Source organism: Erithacus rubecula, assembly GCF_903797595.1.
Source record: "Erithacus rubecula genome assembly, contig: SUPER_W_unloc_1, whole genome shotgun sequence".
In the NCBI taxonomy this organism is placed as follows: Eukaryota; Metazoa; Chordata; class Aves; order Passeriformes; family Muscicapidae; genus Erithacus; species Erithacus rubecula.
Genome location: NW_027635709.1, coordinates 816,630 through 839,771, shown reverse-complemented (window position 1 = coordinate 839,771; position 23,142 = coordinate 816,630). Strand labels below are relative to the sequence as shown.

At 44.7% G+C, this 23,142-nt stretch overlaps 1 protein-coding gene and 1 long non-coding RNA gene across 3 annotated transcripts in view; one reads left to right on the top strand and one right to left on the bottom strand.

Moving 5' to 3' along the window:
* Positions 1-23,142, bottom strand: part of LOC306814083 — a 432,110-nt gene that overhangs the window by 229,995 nt on the left and 178,973 nt on the right. The gene's annotated exons all lie outside the window — the stretch shown is intronic.
* LOC306814079 (5'-AMP-activated protein kinase catalytic subunit alpha-1-like) overlaps positions 1,302-23,142 on the top strand; it is a 51,539-nt gene continuing 29,698 nt past the window's right edge. Inside the window, exons 1-2 of one of the 2 annotated variants that reach the window (XM_079329794.1) lie at positions 1,302-1,645; positions 10,299-10,456. In XM_079329794.1, coding sequence (XP_079185920.1) covers positions 10,321-10,456 — 136 coding nt within the window. In that variant the 5' untranslated portion in view covers positions 1,302-1,645; positions 10,299-10,320. Of the gene's footprint in view, positions 2,268-10,298; positions 10,457-23,142 lie in introns of both variants that reach the window. The other variant, XM_079329793.1, reaches the window with a different exon arrangement.

Genomic DNA, 23,142 nt, shown 5'->3' with positions numbered 1-23,142 from the left:
GGATATTCCATACCATATGACATCAGCTCAGATATAAAAGCTAAGGGAGGGAGGAGGAACAGGAGTATTTGTTACTTTACAGTGTTTGCCTTCCAGAGCAACTGCTCTTTGTGCTGAAGCCCTGCTTCCCAGGAAGTGTCTTAACATCACTCACCAATGGAAAGTAGAGAATAAAGCTTTTTTTTCTCTTTGCTCATGTGTGCAAAAACTTTTGCTTTAGTAAACTGCTTTATCTCAACCTACAGGTTGTTTTCTATCTTATTTTCCCTCCCCTGTCCAGCTGGGGAATGATAGAGCAGCTTTGTGGGTATCTGGTGTCCAGCCAAGATCAACCCACTACAGTCCTTTTTTTGGTGCACAACGTGTGGGGTGAGACAGGTGCAGTTAAATTTATATAAATATATAAGTTGTGCTATAGTAAATAGTAGTTATCAAGTAGCAAGCTTCTGTGGGGGACATGGAGTTTGTCAGCTGCACTCCTTATCTCTATTTTGCTGAGTTTGGGAACATGTTAACACTGGCTCTATGCTTTGCCCTTACACTGACAGCCTTGTTATGCTGGGGGAACTGTCTTTTGTGGTCAGTGAGGGAATACACTTCCCTCTGCCTGCCTGAGATTGATGTGAAGGCTTTTATAATGCAGCCTCCTGTGGTCATTGCTCATCCTTATGTAAGCTACTTAATACTGGTAATGATATTAACTAATACTGTTGATACACTATGGAGTTCATGGAATCTGGTGTCATCCTGGTGTAAGAGAAAACAAACTTTAGGTGAGGAGATATGGAAATCTGCCTTGAGGCATCCAGTTCCTGAGTGGGAGGGTGGGTGGAAGGATTTGGGGAGGCTCCTGCCAACCTGGGGCAGATATCACCTCCCATTACCTGGCACTTTATGCCTGAACAGGTCATCAACCCTGACAAACTGACCTGTCAACTGATAGAAGGGTGCCTTGCCTACCCCAATGAAAACCAGCTCCTCACCCTCTACTGGGATCTGGCCTGTATCTATTGAGTCACAGTTCAGTACTCTCAGACGACTGTAATTGAGGCAGGAACCCAAACTGCATTTGAGGATAATAGCGCCTGAAATAGGGACCCATAAAACAACTACAGTAATTGCCCCAGTAGTGAAAAGGAATAAATTGACAAGGCGAGCCACAGGTCCATATCATCGATTAGAAAGGGAGGAAGAAGAAAAGGGTCAGTGGAGAAGGAGGGGTGGAGCTTTCAACACTGTATTCAATACCAGTCACGTCACTGATGGGGGGAGTAGTTCCGGTAGGGAAAAATGCCACGGCCGGAAACAGAGATGTGGCATTTTTTGACTGGCTCGCTTCAGCTAAGGGGCCTGAGGACCCCGGCCCCCTACGCTCCGCCGTTTCTCCCCTCTCTTCCCGTCCTTCCAGGACGTTTTTGCAGGACAAGGGGCTGAGGAGAGACAGCGGCGCCGATATCAGCTGAGCCTAGATGAGCCGAAAAAGGGGTCCAGCGGGGTGTTAGGAAGAGGCAGCGAAGCGGCAGAATCGACCCACACGCACCCTCAGCACAGCAGACCGGTGGTAGCGGCCGTGCAGGAACCTGGTGCCGAAGTGAACTCAGCGGAAGGAGAGTCGATCCGGCTTGGACGACCGAGCTTCTGGGGGGTTTGTTTAGTTGTTGTCTTTTCGGTCTTTTTTTTTAATTTTATTTTTTGGGGGTTTTGTTTTTGTTTTTTTTTGTTTTGTTTTGTTTTGGTTTTTTTTGTTTTTTGTTTTTGTTTTTTTTTTGCTTTTGTTTTTTTTTGGGGGGGGGTTGTTTGTTTGATTTTTTAATTTTGGTTTTGTTTTTTTTTTCTGGTGGAGGGGAGCGTTACACCGCAGAACCTTTGGCCATACTGCCTTTGTTCTCAGGGGGCCTAGGCCTACGGGGTGGTCTAGTGCGGGAACAGCAGTTATCTTGTTTTTTCCTGGAGGGTCAAGCTTCATATCGCCTTTGTTGGTCAGACCATTTTCTTTTTGTACAATCGTTTATTATTATTGCTATGTTTATTGCGAGCCTCTTTAGTAAATTGTGACTCCGACTTCAATCTTCCTTAGTATTTACTTCAACATTATAGAAAAGGGGGCAGCTTGAGTGGCCCTAATTTCCCCGATGAGTTTTTAAAACCAAGACAAGGGGCAGGATGTGCTCCAGCCGCTGGAGCTGATTCCTATGCAGCCCATGGTGAAGACCATGGTGAAGTAGCTGTGCCCCTGCAGCCCGTGGAGGAGACCCACTCTGGAGCAGGTGAGTGCCTGAGAGGAGGCTGTGAACTCATGGGAGTCCCGTGCTGGAGCAGGGACCTGCAGACCTGTGGAGAGAGTAGCTCATGCTGAAGCAGGTTTCCCCGTAGGACTTGCGACCCCATGGGGGACCCACGCTGACCAGGCTGTGCCTGAAGGACTGCACCCCGTGGAGAGGGACCCACGTGGGTGCAATTTGGGGTAGGATTGTTGTATGTGGAAAGGACTCATGTTGGAGAAGTTCGCGGAGAACTGTCTCCTGTGGGAGGGACCCCACATTAGAGCAGGGGAAGGACTCTTCTCCCTGACCAGCAGCAGGAACTACGTGTGATGAACTAGTCATAACCCCCATTACTCATATCCAGGTGTTTTTAAACTCTTATTTTACTTCTCATTATCCTGCTCTGATTTTGTTAATAATAAATTTAATTAATTTCCCTAATTTGAGTCTGTTTTGCCCATTATGGTATTTGGTGGGTGTTCTCTCTGTCCTTATCTCAACCCATTAATCCTTTGTTATATTTTCTCTCCCCTGTCCAGCTGTGAACGGGAGTGATCCAGAGGCTTTGATAGGTGGCTGGCATCCAGCCAGGGTCAACCCACTACAGTCTTTTTGGTGCCATCACTCAGATCATGAGGATTTTGAGATAAGGATAGTAATTGAGAGAGGTAATGGGCAAAACAAGTACTGAACAATGTTAGAGAGTAGAATGGTCATGGGGAATTGTTCTAATTGTAGCAAAGGGACAAGGGGTGGATTTTGTGTAAGTTGTCCATTTTCATTCTGTTATGATGATGTTATTTTGGTTTTTGTGGGAATTTTTGTCCATGGTCTTCACCATGGGCTGCAAGGAAATCTCAGCTCCAATGCCTGGAGCACCTCCTGTCCCTCCTTCTCCACTTACCTTAGTGTCTGCAGGGCTGTTACTCTCACATATTCTCACTCCACCCTTCTCTGGCTGAAGTTAAATCTGCACAAGAACTTTTTTTTCTTTTCCTTTTTAAATATGTTATCACAGAGGCGTTACCACCATTTCTAATTGGCCCAGCCTTGTCCAGCTGCCCATCCATCCTGGAGCCAGCCTGCATTGGCTCTGCTGGACATGGAGGAAGCTTCCAGCAGCTTCTCACAGAAAACACCCCTGTAGACCCCTGCTACCAAAACCTAGCCATGCAAACACATGGGATTCCTGAAAATGCATATATTTACACATACAAATTCTTGATGGTATACACTGAAGCAATTAATTAAAAATAATCCTTTAACTGACTTTTCATTTGATAGCACCTCCACCTTGAAAAGGGCCATCATCTCTGTGCTGAATTTAAAAAGAGGGTTGTACATTACTCAACTTGCCTGCAAGAGAAATGGAATATTGGCACTAGGGACTGAGTTTCATTGTGTCCTAGCATGTAGAGTCAGAATTTATTGCAAATATGGTAACTTTAATAATGTTTTTAAGTGCTGTTCTGGGAGGGAATAGTTTAAGAGGGATTCCCAGTCTTAAACATTGTTCATGATTTTCTGGCTCTGAAAGGCCTGCAAAAGTATTGCCTATTCAGTGGGTCATTGCTTGGGTAAAAAAAAAACTGCCAAGTCTGAAGCACACATACTGCCAGACATTAAGGATTTGTTATTGTTGAGACAGAAGTTACTCAAATAGTCTGGGAAGGTCAGTGTGGAAAGTTGACACAGAAATAGATCAGACTTAATGAAAGGACTAGAGCACAAGTCTTATGAGGAGCAGCTGAGGGAACTGTGGTTGTTTAGTTTGGAGAAAAGGAGGCTCGGGGGGACCTTATAGCTCTCTACAACTACCTGAAAGGAAGTTATAGCTAGGTGGGGGGGTTGGGATCTTCTCCCAGGTAGCAAGTGACAGGATGAGAGAAAATAGCCTCAAGATCCATCAGGGTAGGTTTAGGTTGGATAATAGGAAAAATTTCTTCACTGAAAGGGTGGCCAGGCATTGAAACAAGCTGCCTGGGGCAGTGGTGGAGTCACCACTGCTGGAAGTGTTCAAAAAACATGTGAATGTGGCATTTGGGTGAGGCACAGAAAAACACTCTATAACCCACAAAATAAGTTATAAGAGTAGGTATGTATTTATTCAGCGCTGAGGAGCATGGATAGCTCCTCCAAAAACATGCACACCTTTGGTGACCTCTCCTTTTATTCTCTACAAACTAGGAATACACAATTCGCCTAATACATATTCATTGCCTATCCACGGTCATATGGAAATTAGTTTCGCGCCTCTTTGTGACTGCACATTGTTCCTTTTAGGTTGTTCTAGTGGTTGTCTGAGGGTCTTTGGGATGAAGTAAATAGTCTTCCTCTCAGTTCGAGTTTTTCACCTCACCTCTTTGCGCATGCTCTCTCTCTAGTCCTTTGGTCATTTTCCAGACTTTGATATCAGTTTTCCTGGTCTCAGGTGTCTGAGGACCCCCTTACCTTGTGGTGTCTTTGTCTTTGCATCCTATTTGCACATTCTAGCCCTTGAACCCACCTTGTAGCCTTGCTCTCCTCCTGTTCTTGTAAGCACCATAAAATATAGCAAATAATACAGTTTTGTCAGTCCCCCTTTTAGTCAAAGCATTGCTTGACTCTTAATTCTTAATTTCTCTATTTCATGGGGACATGGTTTAGTGGTGGACTTGGTAATGCTGGATTAAGTGTGACTTGATCTTAAAGGTCTTTTCCAACCTAAATGATTCTAGGTTTTTATGCTGCGTGTAAACATTAAATGGTAGGTAGTACAATACAGAAGTCTGACTTGGGGGTACATTTGAATTATGGACTGATACCTGATAAACTTGCACCCTATATGGTGTGTTACTGGGTCACTCAGCTAGCTTTCAAACAACTTTTTAAAAAATGATTGTAAGGTGAAAGTTTTGGAAATTTAGAAGATAGTAATCCCTGCAAGGCTTTAGGGGATTTCAGATGCTTTGGGGAGAAAATACTTAACACACACCCACACCCACCTCTCTTCCCCTCCCTCCCCAAAAAAAACCAAAACAACACACCACCAAAAACTTTTAATATTTTAAGCTTCTGAGGCTATTCTATTATTCCTTTGGTTTCATCATTAATTTCTAGAAGTAGTATACTGATTTGTCATTACTGAAGGATTAGCAGTCAACAAATGGATCAGCTTGTGCAGATCACTGAAGTAATTTTCAGCCAAGTTTGAAGTTAGAGTTCCCTTGACTGCACTTTCTTATATTTTAAATGAAATATATTTAATAGTTTTGGATAATTGAGTGTATCTACTTAGGCTGTTTCTAAACAAAAAGAGAAATCTTGCCCTGCTGTTCTCTTAACATGTTACAAATGTATTGTACTCACTCTGCTTTTAATTGGTCCTTCTGAGAGTTTGAAAGTAAGTGGTGTCAAAGCTGTTAACTTAAAAATACATTTTGTACATATTGCACATCTATGTATTCACAGGGCTCAGGAGTGCATCTAAAATGTGTTTATTGATTATATACTGGGAAACAAATGTAAGAGGAAGTAATCATAAATGTCTTTTTGTTACTCTCAGAGTAAGAATAACCCCTCAGAGCATCTTAAAACAGGTCAGCAAGGCACTAAAGGCTTTTTGAAGAATAGTACTGTTGGATGGCAGGTGTTCTGACTGTGGGTGGGAATGAAAGCTTTTGCTTTGCAGTCTTATATGATGTTCTTTGTGTAACATGGAATTTTTGTTTTGAGCAACCCGTGTTACATTAAGAGTAAGAAATTTGGCAGAAAATAACTCCCCTTGCATTCTAGCTGGTCAGAGAGATCAGAGGGGCTGGGTGCGGCTGGGTTTAATTTCTGATTAGAACCAATTTGGTTCTATAGGTCTAGTCTGTTCAATATGAACTTCCATGAGCACAGATTTATAAATAGTGCAGTTTGCCAGTCTGATGCTATAGGTCTGGTTGCATTCAATAAGAATATTGTGATCGATTCACGATTAGTGGGATTTATTGAAGCAACAAAAATACAGGTTTAGAATAATAATATTGTGTTAACCTGAGTAATAATAATAATAATCGTACACAAAATCTTATCAAGAAGGCTTCCCTGCTTGGGAGGAGGGAGGGAAGAGGAGAGTATCCCATCAACTGTCTTTAAAGTCTTTTTGGGTCTTCCTCACTAAGTGAAATTTCTACCCTCATATACAGCCCTATCTTATCTTCCTTCTCCTATGTAACATATAGCATGACCTAAGTTGAGAGTTGAGTAGTAATGTCATATATGTGGTACCATGTACTTCATTAAGCTTATTAGCATATGCAGGGATGTGCATTTTAATATTTTAATGACCCTTAATCAGGCAAAAGTTACTTTTTTGGCCATGATGTTAAGTTCTAGTCATATGACTTTGTTCTGTCCTGTGTTGTTCATTGGAGCCAAAACAGGAGCATCCTATCTCCACAGGACCGTCTTCAGCCAACTCATCCTTTTTTGATGTCAGCTATACAGATCTCCATCCACAATAATAACATAGAGGGAATGCAGTGTGGGCTGTATATAGTAAGCCTTAGACCTTGCTTGGATTCTTGGTCATCATCCCATAGCCTGTTATGCTGACCCACAAACATAATACTGCAAAGGCAAGTGATTAGCTATTTGCTGCTGCTATCTGTTAGCTCTTCAGCCTGAATTATATTATGCTGTACCACACTGCTAGAAAATGAGCATTTATATAATATACAGCATATCAAGGTAATAATAGTGATTGAAACCTGCAATGGCTTGCAGTCACTTTGAAAACTTACAAACTTCCTTTCAGGGGGAATTTTACCTATACCAAGAATGAATTTTATGAACAGAGTTTGACAGCTGCTGTATTTTCATCTCCTTTAAAATTTCTTGGTGAGGGGCAAGAGATCAGTTAATTCAGGTTATTTTAAGCCTATTCAAAAGATCTTAGGTAGCTCACTATTACGTCAGTCATTGTTGGACTAAAAGCTTTACTAGATATAGATTCTGAAGTGCTTCAGTTCTTTGTAGTGTTTTGTTAAATGCTGAAAGCTTGACTACCTCCATGATTTTTCAGTATATAAATGATCTTTTGTTGAGATCTTGTTATAATAACCTTAACTTGAGGGTTATCAGTTAGAATTGAACCTCTGCATAGTGTTCACTAGTACTTTAGATCAGCTCCGTTTATGTCCAAGGTCCTATACCTGGGTTGTGGCAATCCCAGGCACACGTACAGGTTGGGGGGAAAAGTGATTGAGAGCAGCCCTGCAGAAAAGGACTTGGGGGTGATGAGTGATGAAAAACCATGAGCCGGCAGTGAGTGCTCACAGCCCAGAAACCAACAGAATCCTGAGCTGCATTCAAAGGAGCATGGCCAGTAGAATGAAGGAGGTGATTCTGCCCCTCTATTCTGCTCTTATTAGACCATACCTGGAGTACTGAGTACATTTCTGGTGCCCCAACATACGAAGGACATATAACTGTTAGAGCAAGTCCAGAGATGGTCCAACGATGTTGGTAAGAGGACTGAAGTACCTCCCTTACAAAGACAGGCTGAGAAAGTTGGGGCTGTTCAGTCTGGAGAAGGGAAGGTTCTGTGGAGACTTCACAGCACCTTCCAGTACCTGAAGGGGCTACAGGCAACTGGAGAGGGACTCTTCATCAGGAACTGCAGTGACAGGACAAGGAGTAATTGGGTACAAATTGAAAGAGGGGAAATTTAAGTTAGATATTAGGAAAAAAATTCTTTACTGTGAGGGTGGTGAGGAACTGGAACAGGTTGCCCAGAGAAGCTGTGGATGCCTCATCCCTGGAAGTGTTTAAGGCCAGGTTCAATGGAGCTTGGAGCAACCTGGTCTAGTGGAAGGTATCCCTGCCTATGGCAGGGGGATGGAAGTAAATGATCTTTAAGGTCCATTTCAACCCCTTAAAATTCTATGTTTCTATGTACAGAACAATTGCCATACACAGTCTGTAATATGTTTTATGAAATGTTTTTTCATACCATATTTCTTCTTAAATCTCTAATATTTTTCTTCCACAGTAATGAACAGATGGGTTTTAATGTTTTGTCCCATTAGGTTAGGGGGATACTTTAATATATAAAGACTTTTCAGGGATCAGAATTTGTTTTCCAACTTTCCATTAAATTCATAACTGTAACAAGTAATACTGAATGTTCACTGAATCATATTTAAGACTATTACTAGAAAAAATGCTTTTTTAAACCATATGCAACACACTGCATTATTAGTGCCTGAAACCCTGTCTGCATGTGGGTGTTCAGCTATGTTGTATTTTGACACTGATCCAATGTCAGGCACCCACAAGAGTTGCTTGCTCAGCCTCTCCTGCTATAGCTGGACAGAGGAGAAAAAAGGGAAAAAAAGTTAACAAAGGGTTCCTGGGTTAAGATAAGGATCGGGAAAAAAGACTTCAAGGGCAAAACAGGCTCAATTTAAGGTTGCAAAGTGAAATTTATCACTAACTGAATCAGAGGAGGATAATGTGAGGTTAAAATAAGCCCTTAAAACACCTTTTTCAACCCCAGCCCCTCCCTCCTTCCAGCTGACAGCACAGGGAGACAGGGTGTGGGAGTTTTGGTCAGTTCATCACCCAATGTTTTCTCTGGGAAAGGAGTCCTTCCCATGTGAGACCATGGGGTCCTGCCCATGGAGATGGTTCTCCATGAACTTTTCTGGTGTAGGTCCACTCTCACAACCAGCAGCCATACTGCACCTACTGCAATGTGAACTCCCCCCCACGGGCAAACAGTCCTCCCAAAACTGTTGTGGTGTGGTTCTCTCCTTCCACAGGGTGCAGTCCTCCAAGGCTGGTTGCTCCAGTCTGGAAGCAGAGTCCCCCTCTCTCTACCAGGTCTTCCACTGGATCACAGCCTCCTCCAGGCATCCACCTGCTCCGACATGGGCACCTCCCCCATGTGTTGCAGGTTGATCTCTCTGTATCCCCTGTGGACCCATGGGCTGCAGGGGGACAGCCAGCTTCACCATGGTCTTCACCATGGCCTGCAGAGGAATCTTGGCTCTGTCATCTGGAGCACCTCCTCTCCCTCCTTCTCCAATGACCTTGGTGTCGCTATGTTGTTTTCCCTCACATATTCTCACCTCCTTTTCTCTGACTAGAAGCAAAAACCTTGTGACTTTTGTTTTGATTTTCTTCTTAAATGTCATCACAGAGGTGTTACCAACCTCTCTCATTGTCCCAGTTTCAGCCAGCAGCATGTCCATCTTCAGAGCCATCAGCCATTGGTTCTGCCAGACATGGTGGAAGCTTCCAGCAGCTTCTCACAGGAGCCATCTTTGTGCCCCCCCTGCTACCAAAAACCAGGCTGTGCAAACCAATACAAGCTGCCACCTCAGCAAGAGCTTCTGTATGCTCTCCACAGGCAGGTCTTGCAGTGTGCAGCACATTGCATGGCACCCCGTGGCTGTGACTATGCAGACAGCCTAGCAATCTCATTGTGCTATCACAATTTCTCAATTAAAAGTATGCCTATGTTCAACACATCTCCTCACTTTAGCATCAGGAAAGACAACCCATATTGTGGGGAGCGCTTAGCCTTAGCTTCCCGCTGCCTGCAGGCACAGGCCTCGTGGATGATAATGGTGCTAGCCAGCAACACAAAGGTGCTTAAGCTTCCAGGCAGTGCCACTTCTGACGCGGGTGGGCCCAGGTCAGCTCTTCGCACTGCGCCAGTGCTGAGGGGAACCACCACTCCTGAGAAACGTTCTGCACCTGCCTTCCCTCTCGGTCCCGAAATCTGTGCAAATCTCCAGTATTTCCCAGAGAAGGTGGCGTAAAAACACTGCGGCCCCCTCATTCCACCCCACAGTCTCCAGGGGCTGTTCCTCCCATCCCGCCCTGCTGGTGGGGCCCACCTGCAGAAGCCTCATCCCTCAGGGTGCCACTGAGCCGACCCAGCTCTCCCCCACCCAACAGCAAGGGTTTGTCCCCAGGGAGGGCAGGAAAGTGGTAAGTGCTAAGTTCACTTCTGGATTGGGTTGATGAGTGTTATTTGTTTGCTCTTCCCCCCCCCAGTACTGTGGCACGGGCGTGCTCTATGAGCAGGCTCGGTCCTAGGCTCAAGATGGCGGTGGCAGCAGCGGATAAACAGAAGCATGAGCATGGACGGGTGAAGATTGGGCACTATATCCTGGGCGACACGCTTGGCGTCGGTACCTTTGGCAAAGTCAAAGGTGAGTTGCAGGGAGTGGGGCTCTTGCCTGCTTCACGGAGTGGCACACCCCTGTTGGGGTGCAGGGGGGTAGCGCACTGGGCAGATATGTTGGGCTGAGCAATAGAGTCTCCATTTCTGGCTGAAGGACACAGCCGCCTACGGTCACCTCACAGTGGCCGGTCCTCTGGGGCTGGAGTCAAGTGACCGTTGAGGCCTGACCAGGGCTAGGCCGCCGCCTTAGTTTGGGCTTGGTCCCGCTCTGTTTCTTGCTCAGAGTGTTGGAGGTGGGTCTGAGTTTCCTTGGGAGCAGTGCCTGGCCATATCTGCCAAGCTGGGTGGATCATTGGGATGTGGCCGCCCTAGCACCGAGGGCCGACAGGGGTGGTGGGAAAGGGGTCGGGGAAAGCGATGTAGGGCTGACGTGTTTACAGGGCCACCGTGAGAGGGCGTTTCATGGGCTGTTAACTGGAGCCTCGCCCCCAGATGCGGTGGCTACAGGGTGGTGGTGAGGGTCTACATTCTGAATGACGTTGACTGGGTGTGGTGGTGTGGAAATATCGTCTGGTATACTGTGAACATCTTTCAGGAAAGGGGAGTTGTATTAGCTTACTTCTCAGGGGTAGGGACTTTTAATGGGAAGCAATTGCAGGAAGAGCAAAATTTTCTGTACTTATGGAAATAATTGTTGGAAACCACTTATGATGCATTTATATTAAACATCATCAGATATGTAATGAAAGTAGGCAGTCTTAATTCTTGAGCTATCTGTATGTTTTGCTGCACAAATATTAATACTTGTTGCTCTTATAAGGAAGACAAGCTGTTTCACTCTACAAGGGGAAAAATAAGCATGAAAAGTTGGTCCTGAGATTATTTGATTAACTAGCAACATATCTGACACGGACCTGGAAAGACTGCTGAAAACAGTTGACTAGTGGTTATCAAAGGGGTTTTTTTCAGCTCAGATGTAAACAATTTTTCCTAGTAGGGGTGTAGATGCCATGCAGTAAGCTTGAAGCCTTGTAGAAATAAAATAGAAATTAAACTTTCCCTCAATGCCATTCACTACAGGTGAGAAAATTGCATTATCTTAAACTGTTCCTGTTGTGTTGTTTGTGAGAATTGTTGAAATATTTGGGTATACAAATTGAAAACGTTGTTTTGCAAATTAGACTACATCCAGGTTGTATTCTTAAAATAAACTGGTGGGGTTTTTTATGGTTAACCTAATGGATTGCTCATGCACCTAGTATAAACAGTAAAAAACCTATTGTATTTAATGTGTTATCTGTCTTTTAAATGATAGCCTTTTTTTCACTGTAGATGTTTCTATTGTATGTTCTTTGCACAATCTCTTTCAACTATTGGCATGTTCTGAAGAAATTACTGATGTTTTAACAGTGTTACCATGTTTAATTTCAAATTTGCCTCCTTTTAGTTTAAATTCTTCATCTCAGAAGTAGCATTAGATTAAGGGCATCACTTTGTATGATTGAAAAAAGTGAGTGAAGAACATTGATTATCCTCTAGAAATTGAAAGTGATGTCATGGTGTCCTGGTTTGAAAGGACAGGTGTCTGCCAGTAAGGGCAGAAGTTTCCCTTTTTGGAATAGACTTTGGTTCCACTCCCCCCCCCCAAGTATTATAATTGTTTGAATCAAGGACTCTGAGGCAGAGATAAGGGGGTGGAAATAACAGCTCTTTTACTAATATATCTAACTGTACAAGCAGAAAACAATAACAGTTAAAATTGCTAACAGAACGAAATAGATAACTCGGTGTCAGTCCCTTTAGATGCAAGCACGCTGTCTCTGTACTTAGTCCACAGCCCGGATGTGCCAATGGCAGACGGGAACGAAGGCAGGAGGGAGGGGGGAGGGGTGGCAACGGCCACGCCGGTCCCAGGCGGGAACGGGCTGGAGCGGCGGCTCCTCGCTCACCGTGTGTGTCCGGGGGATCAGCTGTGTCCGCAGAGGCAGGAGGCTGGAACGGGGCAGATGCAGGGCAGGTGATCGCAGAGGGTCTGGCTCTCCTGTGCTCGGCCACGTGGCTGAACGATCCCAGGCGTCCTCCTCCCAGCTCGCTGGAAACACGAGTGCCCTCCCGGAAGCCTCAGAGGCCCCTCCAGGGGCCGTCCCCACCCACCCCTTTGTCTGGACCCATCAGGGACCCTGGGTGTAGCCCGGCCAACTCCATTGGCATGATAATGGGAAAAATTCTTTCAATTGACACAGTAACAGAAAAACACTCAACCCCCGACACATGGACAGCGCTCTGCATAATAGAAGAACCAAATTCTAACTGGAAGTTACTTGTTAACTTCTTGTATGCTACAGAAAATAGGGATATATTTGACTATAAGACTATCTAGAAAAGCAGTGGAAGAATATCTTGAGACTAAAGCCTGTTGACTTCTTTTTTTTCTCAAGGCTGGCTTATAAAGTGACACCACCACCTCGAGCCATTGGGGAGCAGTGTGTGAGCCAGCACAGAGAGGACACAGGAACAACCACAAAATCACAGCTGAAATGCAAGCAGTGTATTTATTTTCGTTACCTCACCAACTGTCAAATCCCCAAAGCAGCACCTGGGCAGAGGCACACAAGCAGGGGTGAAGGCACCACAGAGCTCAGTCCAGGCTGGAGGATCAATGAACCTGTTATTTTCACCTGTTTATCAGGTGTCATTTACTACTGTGCTTTGGTCTTTCAACACAGCAAGGCAGGAATCTTGAGCATGTTTGATAGGGTGCCTCTAAATCTATCACAGGCCTATTTTATCTAAACACAGATGTTCTACTTGTCAAATACACAAGGCTAAACACTGATTAACATGATATATGCATTTTTCTACTCTCCAGCTGCAGGTCATTCAAGCATTTTTACAATCCTCATCACCAATCTTCTGTTATTTTCCCACATTCCACTCTCTCAATCAAGAGACCATTTTCAGTGGGGCTGTCAAAGCTCGAGATGTCAATTTGGGCTTGTGGGGTGTAGGCCAGGGTAATTTACAGGGGCACATAATGAACACATATAGAAAAAGGAATAAACATATTCCTACAATGATAGAGTCATAGAATGGCCTGGGTTGAAAGGGACCTTAAAGATCATCTAGTTCCAGCCCCCTTGCTGTGAACAGACACCTTTCAATAGACCAGGTTGCTCCAAGCCCCATCCAACTTGGCCTTCAGCACTTCCAGGGATGAGGCATCCACAGTTTTTCTGGGCACCCCATGCCACTGTCTTATCAGCCTCACAGTAAAGATTTTTTTCCTAATATTCTAATATTTCCTAATCTAAACCTACTCTCTTTCAGTTTGAAGCCATTCCCCCTTGTCCTGCCACTTCATGCCCTTGTATAAAGTTGTCGCAGTGGGGCGATGGTGGCATGCCGTGACCTCCCAGAGAAGAGTCTTTAGAAACATGTCCTGGTGGCTCAGGCTATGTCCTCACTCCCAGGTGAAGTGATTTAGCCCTTTTGTGAATCCTATCGGTGACGCTGAAGAGAAGGGACAAGAGCCTTGTATGGGGTTCCGAAGAGCAGCTTTATTTGTCTTCTCCTCAAAGGGATCCAGGGACAAGAAGCTCCGAACAGGGTCGGGGGAGAAGGGTTTATATAGGAAAGCTTAGGGGAGGGGTAGAGCAACAGACCAATTCACTGAGGGTGCAGGGAAAGAACAAGGGAGGAAGGACCAATGGGATATAAATGTTTTCCCTAGAGCAGGGAGGAATTATGGGAGAAATATTCTTCTCTATTATCAGAAAGGTGGGTGACTAAGAGCCTTCTCTCCAAGGGAGAGTGGCTAACTCCAATCCTGTCAGCCCATCAGCCTCCACAACTCCCCTTGATTTATTAGAAAGGCTTCTCCAACTGCTCTTTTGAGGCAACATAACTGACATGAAAACATGACTAACACAATAAGAATAATAACAAAAATCCACAGAATACTCTTAAGTAACACAAGTCCCCACCTGCTCAATCCCCATTGTCCAAGAAGATCAATAAGTCCATCAGTAAATTTTTCTTTGGTCTGGGCCTTTTGGACTTGTTTTTTCAGCATCTGGATGCTCCTTGAAATTGATTCAGTGTGCGATGATAGGTTGAAGCAATGGAGTCCCTCAAAGTCCTGGCAGCCGTGTCCATGGACTAAAAGAAGGAAGTCGATAGCCGCTTGGTTTTGTGAGGTGGCATGTCTGGTTGTTTCCTTGTCTTGGAGGAGGTCACTAAGCACTTTTGATGTCGTGTTGGCCTGCTTACTAAGCCAGCACCCCAGGTGATGAAGTTCACCCAGAGATTTTGCAGCTGCCACCCACGGGAGAAATAGAGATGTTGCAAATCTCATGCCTCTAGACCAATTTGTTACAGTTGGATCGCAATTTTCATTGAATTCAGTGGGTGCTCTCTTTTTGAGTGCCAATTTCTTTTTCCAATCTTGAAGGATGGTTGTGTTTGGAGTGAGGGTAGTAAGCTGGCCAAGGGTGCATGGACCACCTTGAAGGCAGGAAGGGATTCCTGCCAAGCTCGATCTCCACAAATGAGGAAGACTCCTTGGGGGCATTTTCTGGGTTGAAAGGAAGCAGACATTTTGGGTTGTGATTTTTCCGAATAATTACACCAATCAGCTGAATTATAGATCTTTTTTTGTTGGGGTAACGTCATTGGGCCAGGAGGATGGATTGAAAAAGTAAAGACTTACACAGTAGCTGGCTTTAGCTGACCCAAATAAGTCCAATTCTTGTAGCTCCCCACATGCTGGTGGAAGAGCTTCTGACCAGCTTTTACCTTCTTCAGAAGGGTGGAGCCACTGTTTCCCAGATGTTTGCTGGTTTGGGCAACTCCTCCAAGGAGGGGTTTTCCCCATGTTTGAATGGAATCCCAACCAGACATGTTGAGAGCGGGTTATCTACTGAGCCCATGGACAGGCACAGGTCTTGTTGCTGCAGGGATTTGGCTAAAGTGACCTACACATTCTGATTGGGCTGCGGGACTATCCAGCCGAGGGTGCGTCACACAGTGAGGAGCATCCAGAGGACTACAAAGATAGCAGCGAGGTGAGTGGTTCTCATCTCAAGTGGGGAGGAGACCTCTGCTAGGGGGTGTAAAACAGAGTTATTAATTCAGACGAGAGGGTTATTCTTTTATACCTTTTAGTTTTCCCTCTATCCCCCTTTTTCACACCTTCCAAAATTACCAGTCTAGCTCCATGGTGGTGGTGGTGCAAGGTAAAGGGAAGATTTTAGGGTACAGGAAGGGAGGAAAGGGCAGGTGAAGGGCCGGCAGCACCATGAGATGTTCCAGATGATTAACGAGGCTCTGGAAGCCACCGAGGGGGGGAAAGGGTAGGAACAGCAGGCGGAATGGCACACCTGCCAGATGCTGCGGCAGACCTAAAGCACTGGCTCCAAAGCCAACCGAGATAAGGCACAGCTGGTGCAGAGCAAGGTGAATTACCTAGGAATCACCATTGGAACCGAGGAATGGGGGAAAGGGAAGGAAAGGGAAGGCAAGTACAAAGGTAAGTGGTCACAATGAGAAGGGTGTAGCAGCAGCAGCTAGGAGATGCCTAGCTTGTGGCTTGATGAGCTTTTGGTGTTGTGGTAGTTGGTTTTGTACTCTTTGCTGTCTGTGACCTGGTGACGGGAGGACTTGGAGGCTTCCAGTTCAGTTTTCGATGCCGTCTTCATCTCCAGGCAGCCTGATTTTGGTCTTTAGAATCTGCTTGAAAGTGCTTAGAAGAGATCTCATTAGTCTTGGCAGAGGCAGTGTTTGTCGGCCCTAAATATGGTTTGATATATTTCCCTGAGAGCCATTTTGGGCCAGAAGGTGCAGACACACAGGCATATCCTCTCCCCTAGGTAATCAAAGGGAAAGACCCTGATATTTGTTGGGTCTCAGGGTCCCTGATCAGCACCGGTGGCTTCTCATCAAGCTTAGCTGGGGCCGAATTTGAGAAGTGCCGGAGTACGGAGGGTGCGGGGGTGTCAGCTCAAAGAAAAAGCAGTTTAAGAAATTTATAACATACAGAGACTTATGGAGTCTCAACTGGGGACATAGTTTCTGACCCACCCCACTGCTGATCAAAGACTCGCTTGATGGTACCATGGGTCCTCTCTACAATCGATTGTCCTGTCGGGTTATGAGGAATGCCTGTGGTGTGCTTAGCTCCCCATTGGTTAAAAAACTCCCTTTGTCTGTGGGAAGTGTAAGCAGGCCCATTATCTGTTTTAATTTCTTTTGGTGCTCCCAGGGTAGCAAATGCTACGAGAAAGGGCTTAATGGTGTGAGCAGCATCTTCTCCTGCCTGGGCCGAGGCAAACACTGCGCCGGAAAAGGTATTAACAGAAACATGAACATATTTGACCTGTCCAAAAGAAGGGTAATGTGTCATGTCCATCTGCCACACTTGGCAGCTATTCAAACCTCGGGGGTTGACCCCAGATCCTGAAGAATGCAGTTGGTATGTTTGGCAGTTCGGGCAGGTGGCCACGATGGCTCTGGCCTGTTCTCTTGTCAGCTGGAACATTTTTATTAGGGCAGATATGTTTTGATGGAAAAAGGCATGGGACATCTTTGCTTGAGCAAAGATATCCGGCACATTTGCTGTTTTGGCAGACATGACCAATGCGTCAGCTCTCCTGTTCCCTTCTGCGATGGCTCCTGGGAGATCAGTGTGTGACCTCACATGCATAATGTGGAATGGTTGCTTTCTGTGGGAGATGAGATGAATTGGTTTAGAAAGCAACTTGTATAAATTTGGGTTGGAGACTTCTTTTAAAAGAGAATGTTCTGCCCTCATAGCTACACCAGCAACATAAGCCAAATCAGTGACCACATTAATAGATTCTTGGAATTTCTGAAAAGCTCTGATGATGGCTGCTAGTTCTGCAATTTGTGGTGATCCTTCGACCACCTGGACATTAGACTCCCACTTCTGTGTCTTGGGATCCCTCCATGTCATTACTGACTTGTGGGATGACCCAGAGACATCAGTAAAAACTGTCAGGGCTTTAAGAGGTGTTTTACTTTGAATAAATTTGGGAAACAAATCAAAATTTGATTTGAATAATTTGTGGCTGGGTAGATGGATTGAAATTTGGCCTGGGTAGCTATCCAGAGCAAACTGAAGGCTCTCATTGGATTGAAGCAAATGCTCCAAATCTCCAATAGTTGCCAATGGCAGAAGGATGCATGTGAACTCACACCCTGCAAGAGAGTGGAGGCAAGCCCTGGCTTTCTTTATTAGGTTTGCTATGAGCTCCTGGGGGGTGGTGATGGTTTTTGTGGGCTGATGGTGTGGGAACACCCATTCCAGGATTAATAGAGTATCTCTGGACTGGGCATCCCACTGGAAGATCAGTCCATGGAACCAGGGGGCCTTACCTAGGATGGCTACCATGAAAGGCAAGCTCAGTTCACACCAGTGAGCTTGACGGGACGACAAGGCCTCCTGGACTTTTCCAATGGATTCTCGGGCTTCAAGTGTGAGTGTGCGTGGTGAGTCGAGGTCCTCGCTGCCGTGGAGGAGGTTGAAGAGAGTCACGAGGTTTTCCGTCGTGACTCCCAGCAGAGGACGTACCCAGTTGATGGAACCGCAGAGATGGTGGAGGTCCCGCAGGGTCTTTGGGTTGTCCCGGATGGCCAGCTGCTGGGGTATGATGGTGTGCTCACGAATCCGGAGTCCAAAGTAAGTCCAGGGGCTTGTGTGTTGTATTTTGTTTTCGCTGAGTTCGAAACCTGCCGACTCAAGAGCTTGAACAGTTTTGTTGAGAGTCACATTTAAGTAAGTCTTGTCCGGAGCACAAATAAGGATGTCATCCATGTAGTGGAGGACAATCGCTTCTGGGAACAGGCTCCTCACTGGTGACAAAATGTGGACAACATACCACTGGCATATGGTTGGAGAGTTTTTCATGCCCTGGGGCAGGACAAGCCAGTGGTAACATTTTAGGGGGGCTTGTTAATTGAGGGAGGGAACTGAGAACGCAAACGTCGGGCCATCTCGAGGATGGAGGGGGATGTTAAAAAAGCAGTCCTTAATGTCAATGATAGCCAGCTTCCAGTCCCAAGGCAACATGGAAGGTGAGGGCAAACTGGACTGCAGAGAACCCATGTCTTCAATGACCTCATTGATTTTTCTGAGGTCGTGGAGGAGCCTCCACCTGTCCTTGCCAGGTTTTCGCAAAATAAAGACAGGGGAGTTCCAAGGGCTATTGGTCTCAACTATGTGGCCCTTGGAGAGCTGCTCCTCCACGAGGGCTTCAAGGGAGCGCAATTTTTCTTTAGAAAGGGACCACTGATTCACTCACACAGGATGATCTTGTTTCCAGGTGAGCTGAGGGGTGGTAGGTGTTGCGCGCCACACAGTGGCCCCAGCTAAAAATCCCGGGTGTTAATACGGCTGGAAGCCCCCCATTGAGAGAAAAGGTCCCTGCCCCAGAGGGTGATAGGTGCCCTCACTACATATGGCCGGATGATAGCCATTTTGCCTTCAGGACCTTCCACTAGGATGTTACGCTTGCTCCTCATCGAGACCGCAACCCCTCCGATACCCAAGATCATTCCGGCCACAGGTTCCAGTTCCCAGTTTGGTGGCCACTCGGAGCGGGCAATGATGGTGACATCCTCTCCGGTGTCATCTGAATATTTGCTGAGGGTGCACTTGATCCCTTTGTCTGTGTTCTTGATGAAGATATTAAATAACACTGGTTCCTATATGGACCCCAGAGGGACACCACTTGTCACTGATGTCCATCAGGATTCTGTGCCATTGACTGCTATCCTCTGGATGTGGTCATCCAACCACTTTATTATCCATATAAGTCCATTCATCGAATCCATCTCTTCAATTTAGAGAGAAGGATGTTGTTGGGAACCATGTCAAAGGCTTTACAGAAGTCCAGATAAATGACATCTGCAATCCTTCTCTTGTCCACTGGTGTAGTCACACCATCAGAAAAGGCCACTAGGTTGGTCACAATAATGCTTTGAATCAGGTGTCCCACTTATCCTGCCAGGGAATTAAACCACTCAGCTAGCCAGGCACCACATGTTCCTTGGCATAAAGCTGTTACCTACTTGGAAAGAATAACAATGAGGAACATGGATATCAAAAGCACTTGCATAGTATAATTCTATAATACATCTACTGGGATGGCATGCCAATGAAACATGTTTTCAAGAGATCTGCAGCTGTTAATCCTCCCTCATCACAAAAGACAGACAAGTTAGTTATAGTAGAGGCCAACCAAATCCAAGTATTTACATGTTAATCTCATGAAAATATATCCAGGACATGCTTGTAGTACAAGACTACAAAGCATGATGAGCCAACCTGTGATTAGGGAGTAAAACAGGAATATAATTTCCTTCCAGTAATACATATGACATTACTCCAGCTCCTTCAGCTACTATTGCTCTGAGTTTGATAACCTGATATAGGGTAATTGCCCACACGTGTTGAAGAGCTTCAATTTGATGTTGGGTATGTGACACCAGTAACACCGTTCAAATACTGTCTCCTCTAGATAAGGCACAGTTATTCATCAAAGATACCCAAAATACAAGAACTTGAGAAATTTATATCAACAGAGGATGTAAAATAAGATAAGTTGGGGTACAGAACCATATGGCATTCTGAAGGGTTATTCTATGAATCCTCATGTCTAGGCTAATAGGTTGCAGTCCCACCATGCAATCTACTGGTGTAAACAATTCCCTTTGCCCTCTAGATAATAACTTGGGAGACATACCATCTGGAAGAAATTCAGTCTTCACCATGTTTTTATGATCATAGGGTGTTTGATTATGAATACTCCAGCTGTTTAACAAGAAAGCCTGTTTTAGTAAGATGTGAACACCATTGTTGTAAATTTTTAGTATTGGTTAGCTTTTTAACATTATTTCTTCAATATTCCATTTGTTCTTTCAGTCAATCTTTGCATTTGGTGAGGAGGTCCATACTGAAGAATGAGTTGTTCTAGCGCTTTAATTGTTTTGTTGATTAGAATATTTAGTGGGTTTAGCAAAAAAAAAAATTGTCCTGATGCTGAATCCACAGTGGAAAATAGATATCACCACCCTCTTGACAGGCACAGGGGGCCAATGTAATTGACCTGCCACGTTTTCACTCACTGACCCTGTTTTATCTTTGCCCATGGCCTATATAATGTCCTTAAATGTACCTGAGTACAAACAATACAATTACATACACATGGTTATAAATGTGTAATGGCAATGGAACAGAAAGCATTAGCAAGATCTATTGCCACCTTCCAGGGCTGTAAATTTTTTGTCTTTTTTTTTTTTTTTTCTATGAGGGTAACCATATCTGGTAGTGTAACTGCAAGGGAGAGGTGACTTTATTTAATTCTCTATAATCAGCAGTCATTTTCCAAGTGGCATCTATTTTTTTAACAGGCTGCCAAATAGGATTGTTAAAATCAGTCATGGTTTCCTTAACAACTCCCACTTGTTGAAGTGCCTGAATGGTTGGAGTAATTTTCTCTTTTCCCCAGGAATATGATATTGTTTTGCAGTTACAGCCTTGTCAGGCACAGGCAACACAACAGGATCCCACTTTGCTCATCTGCCTAAGACTCTTATAAATTCCAGTTGTGAAGTCCTGAAGCAGAACCGACTGTTTGAAGTTTCAACTGTTTTTCCTGCCAACATATCAATACCCACAATAGATTATTTTTAAAATTGGGGCAGTTAACACAGTTGTGGTAAATGGAGTGGCTTTTCCTATTAAGGTAACCTTAACTCAGAGGGTTGGGGTTAAATTCCCCTAAATCCACAGGTCTGTAATGTGGCTTCTTTATTAGCAATATCATTATGTAATGCAGTAATCTCAGCTACAGTATTCACCAGAGCTAACACATGTAAAATCTCCCCAGACCACTACTTTATAGTTAAAGGAGCATAGGGGCATTGGTTCTCCCTCAAAGAGACTACAGTGGTGACAATTTTCGGGGGACCTGCCAAACTTTAATTTCTGCCATTTGGGCATTTTCCAGGTAGTGCTTTGCGTTGAGATGGCAGTTGGGGCTGGGGTTGGAGTGGTTGGCTTTTTTGCATAGGTGCTAACTTTTGCTATTGGTGGAACATTTCTGATGTCATAATCCCATTTATTTCTTGGCTTGGTGGAAGTACCTTTTTACAGAGAGGTTTCTCTGACTTGAAGACAGATTTGTTGCTTTCTATGCAAATTAGTTCTTACATGCAGTCTGTTTTTTCAGACCTTTCTGGAAATGGGTCAGAGGCTTTAGGGGTCTTTGGTAGTCTTGGTCCCCCTTGTGAGGTTAAGAGCGAGGTACCAGACATGGGGCACCAATTGTGAGGTTAAGACCTCCAGTGCTCTAGGCACCAACTTCATCCGGTTATCTTAAATGAGCAATGTAGCTAATAGTTGCTAAAAGGTTATTTATTGCAGAAGCACATCAGTCTCAAAAGGCACAGTCACAGACATCCAAGTCCATGCTAAGTTTTGGTATAAAGTCCCAAACAGAAGTAGAAGCTGCTCTTGTCAAAGCTCCTGGAAAGCTGAGATTGCTGCGGCAGCTCCTTCTTGGGTGTTGACTGATGATGGCGAGCAAAAGCAAAAAAGCAAAGCAATGGCAGGAAAAGCTGAAAAAGTGATGGCAAAAAGCACCAACTCTTCCCAATACATACTGTTATATAGAATCTTCCCAACAAGCTAAGACACAAATTTGGACTGCCACTTCTTAACCTATTAAAATTCTAGTTTCTTAACACACCAGGTTATGTATAGACTACGCATACGACCTATCTTGTTCTATCTGAAAAATGTAAGCAATATTCTTACTATAGCTCTATTATGTCTAAGCACTGTCTACAACTGCGTTCCTGGAGCCTCCACTGAAAACATGAGTATGTTTTTCAACCTTCACTAGAACTCGCATTTCTACTTTGGTATCTAAACCTTTTACTTACTAAAAGCATTAGAGGTCATACTAAAACTTACTGACTTACTTACTTATAGCAAAACTTAAACTTACACTAAAACTTACACTTAAACTTCTACTTTATGTGTGTGGCTTAATATACTTCAATCCATCCAAAGGCTTTAATTCAATCCCTGCACTCTGATTCCTCCCTGAAGGATTTAGAGAATCCCCCGACTTATTGACTCCAACACCTCCCCTGCAATCCATGCTCACTACTCAGCCTCATTTCTGTGCTTGTGATGTGCTGTGTTGTGCTTATCTCCAGGAGCTACAAAAATGTTTGTCCCAGAAAAGTGCTACCCTACCTCTGCATGGCTCCTTTTCCAGCCACATCATGTTCTTTCCCACAGATTGCCAACAGTCCTTGGTTGGCTCCACCGCCACCTGTCTGTTGGTGTTTGAGATATACACATTAACCCCTTATCTTCTGGGATTCTACACCCTGTCTGGATTGAATCCTGTGATCACTGCATAAGACATGACTGTTATCAGAATGCTCCCAGGCACAGCAGAGTAAGGTGATGAGCAGCACAGCACTACAGCAGCAATTAAAGCAAAAAGTGGTCACTAACAAGCACTATACTCTAATAGGCAAGTGAACCCCACAGCAAGCACAGGAGCCTGCCAATTATAAGCTAAACTGCAATAACAGCTACAAATTCGATCTAGCACATCCCCAAAAAACCTGTTGTTATCCCGAACCCCTCATGGCCTACATTGGATTTCAAAAAAGGAC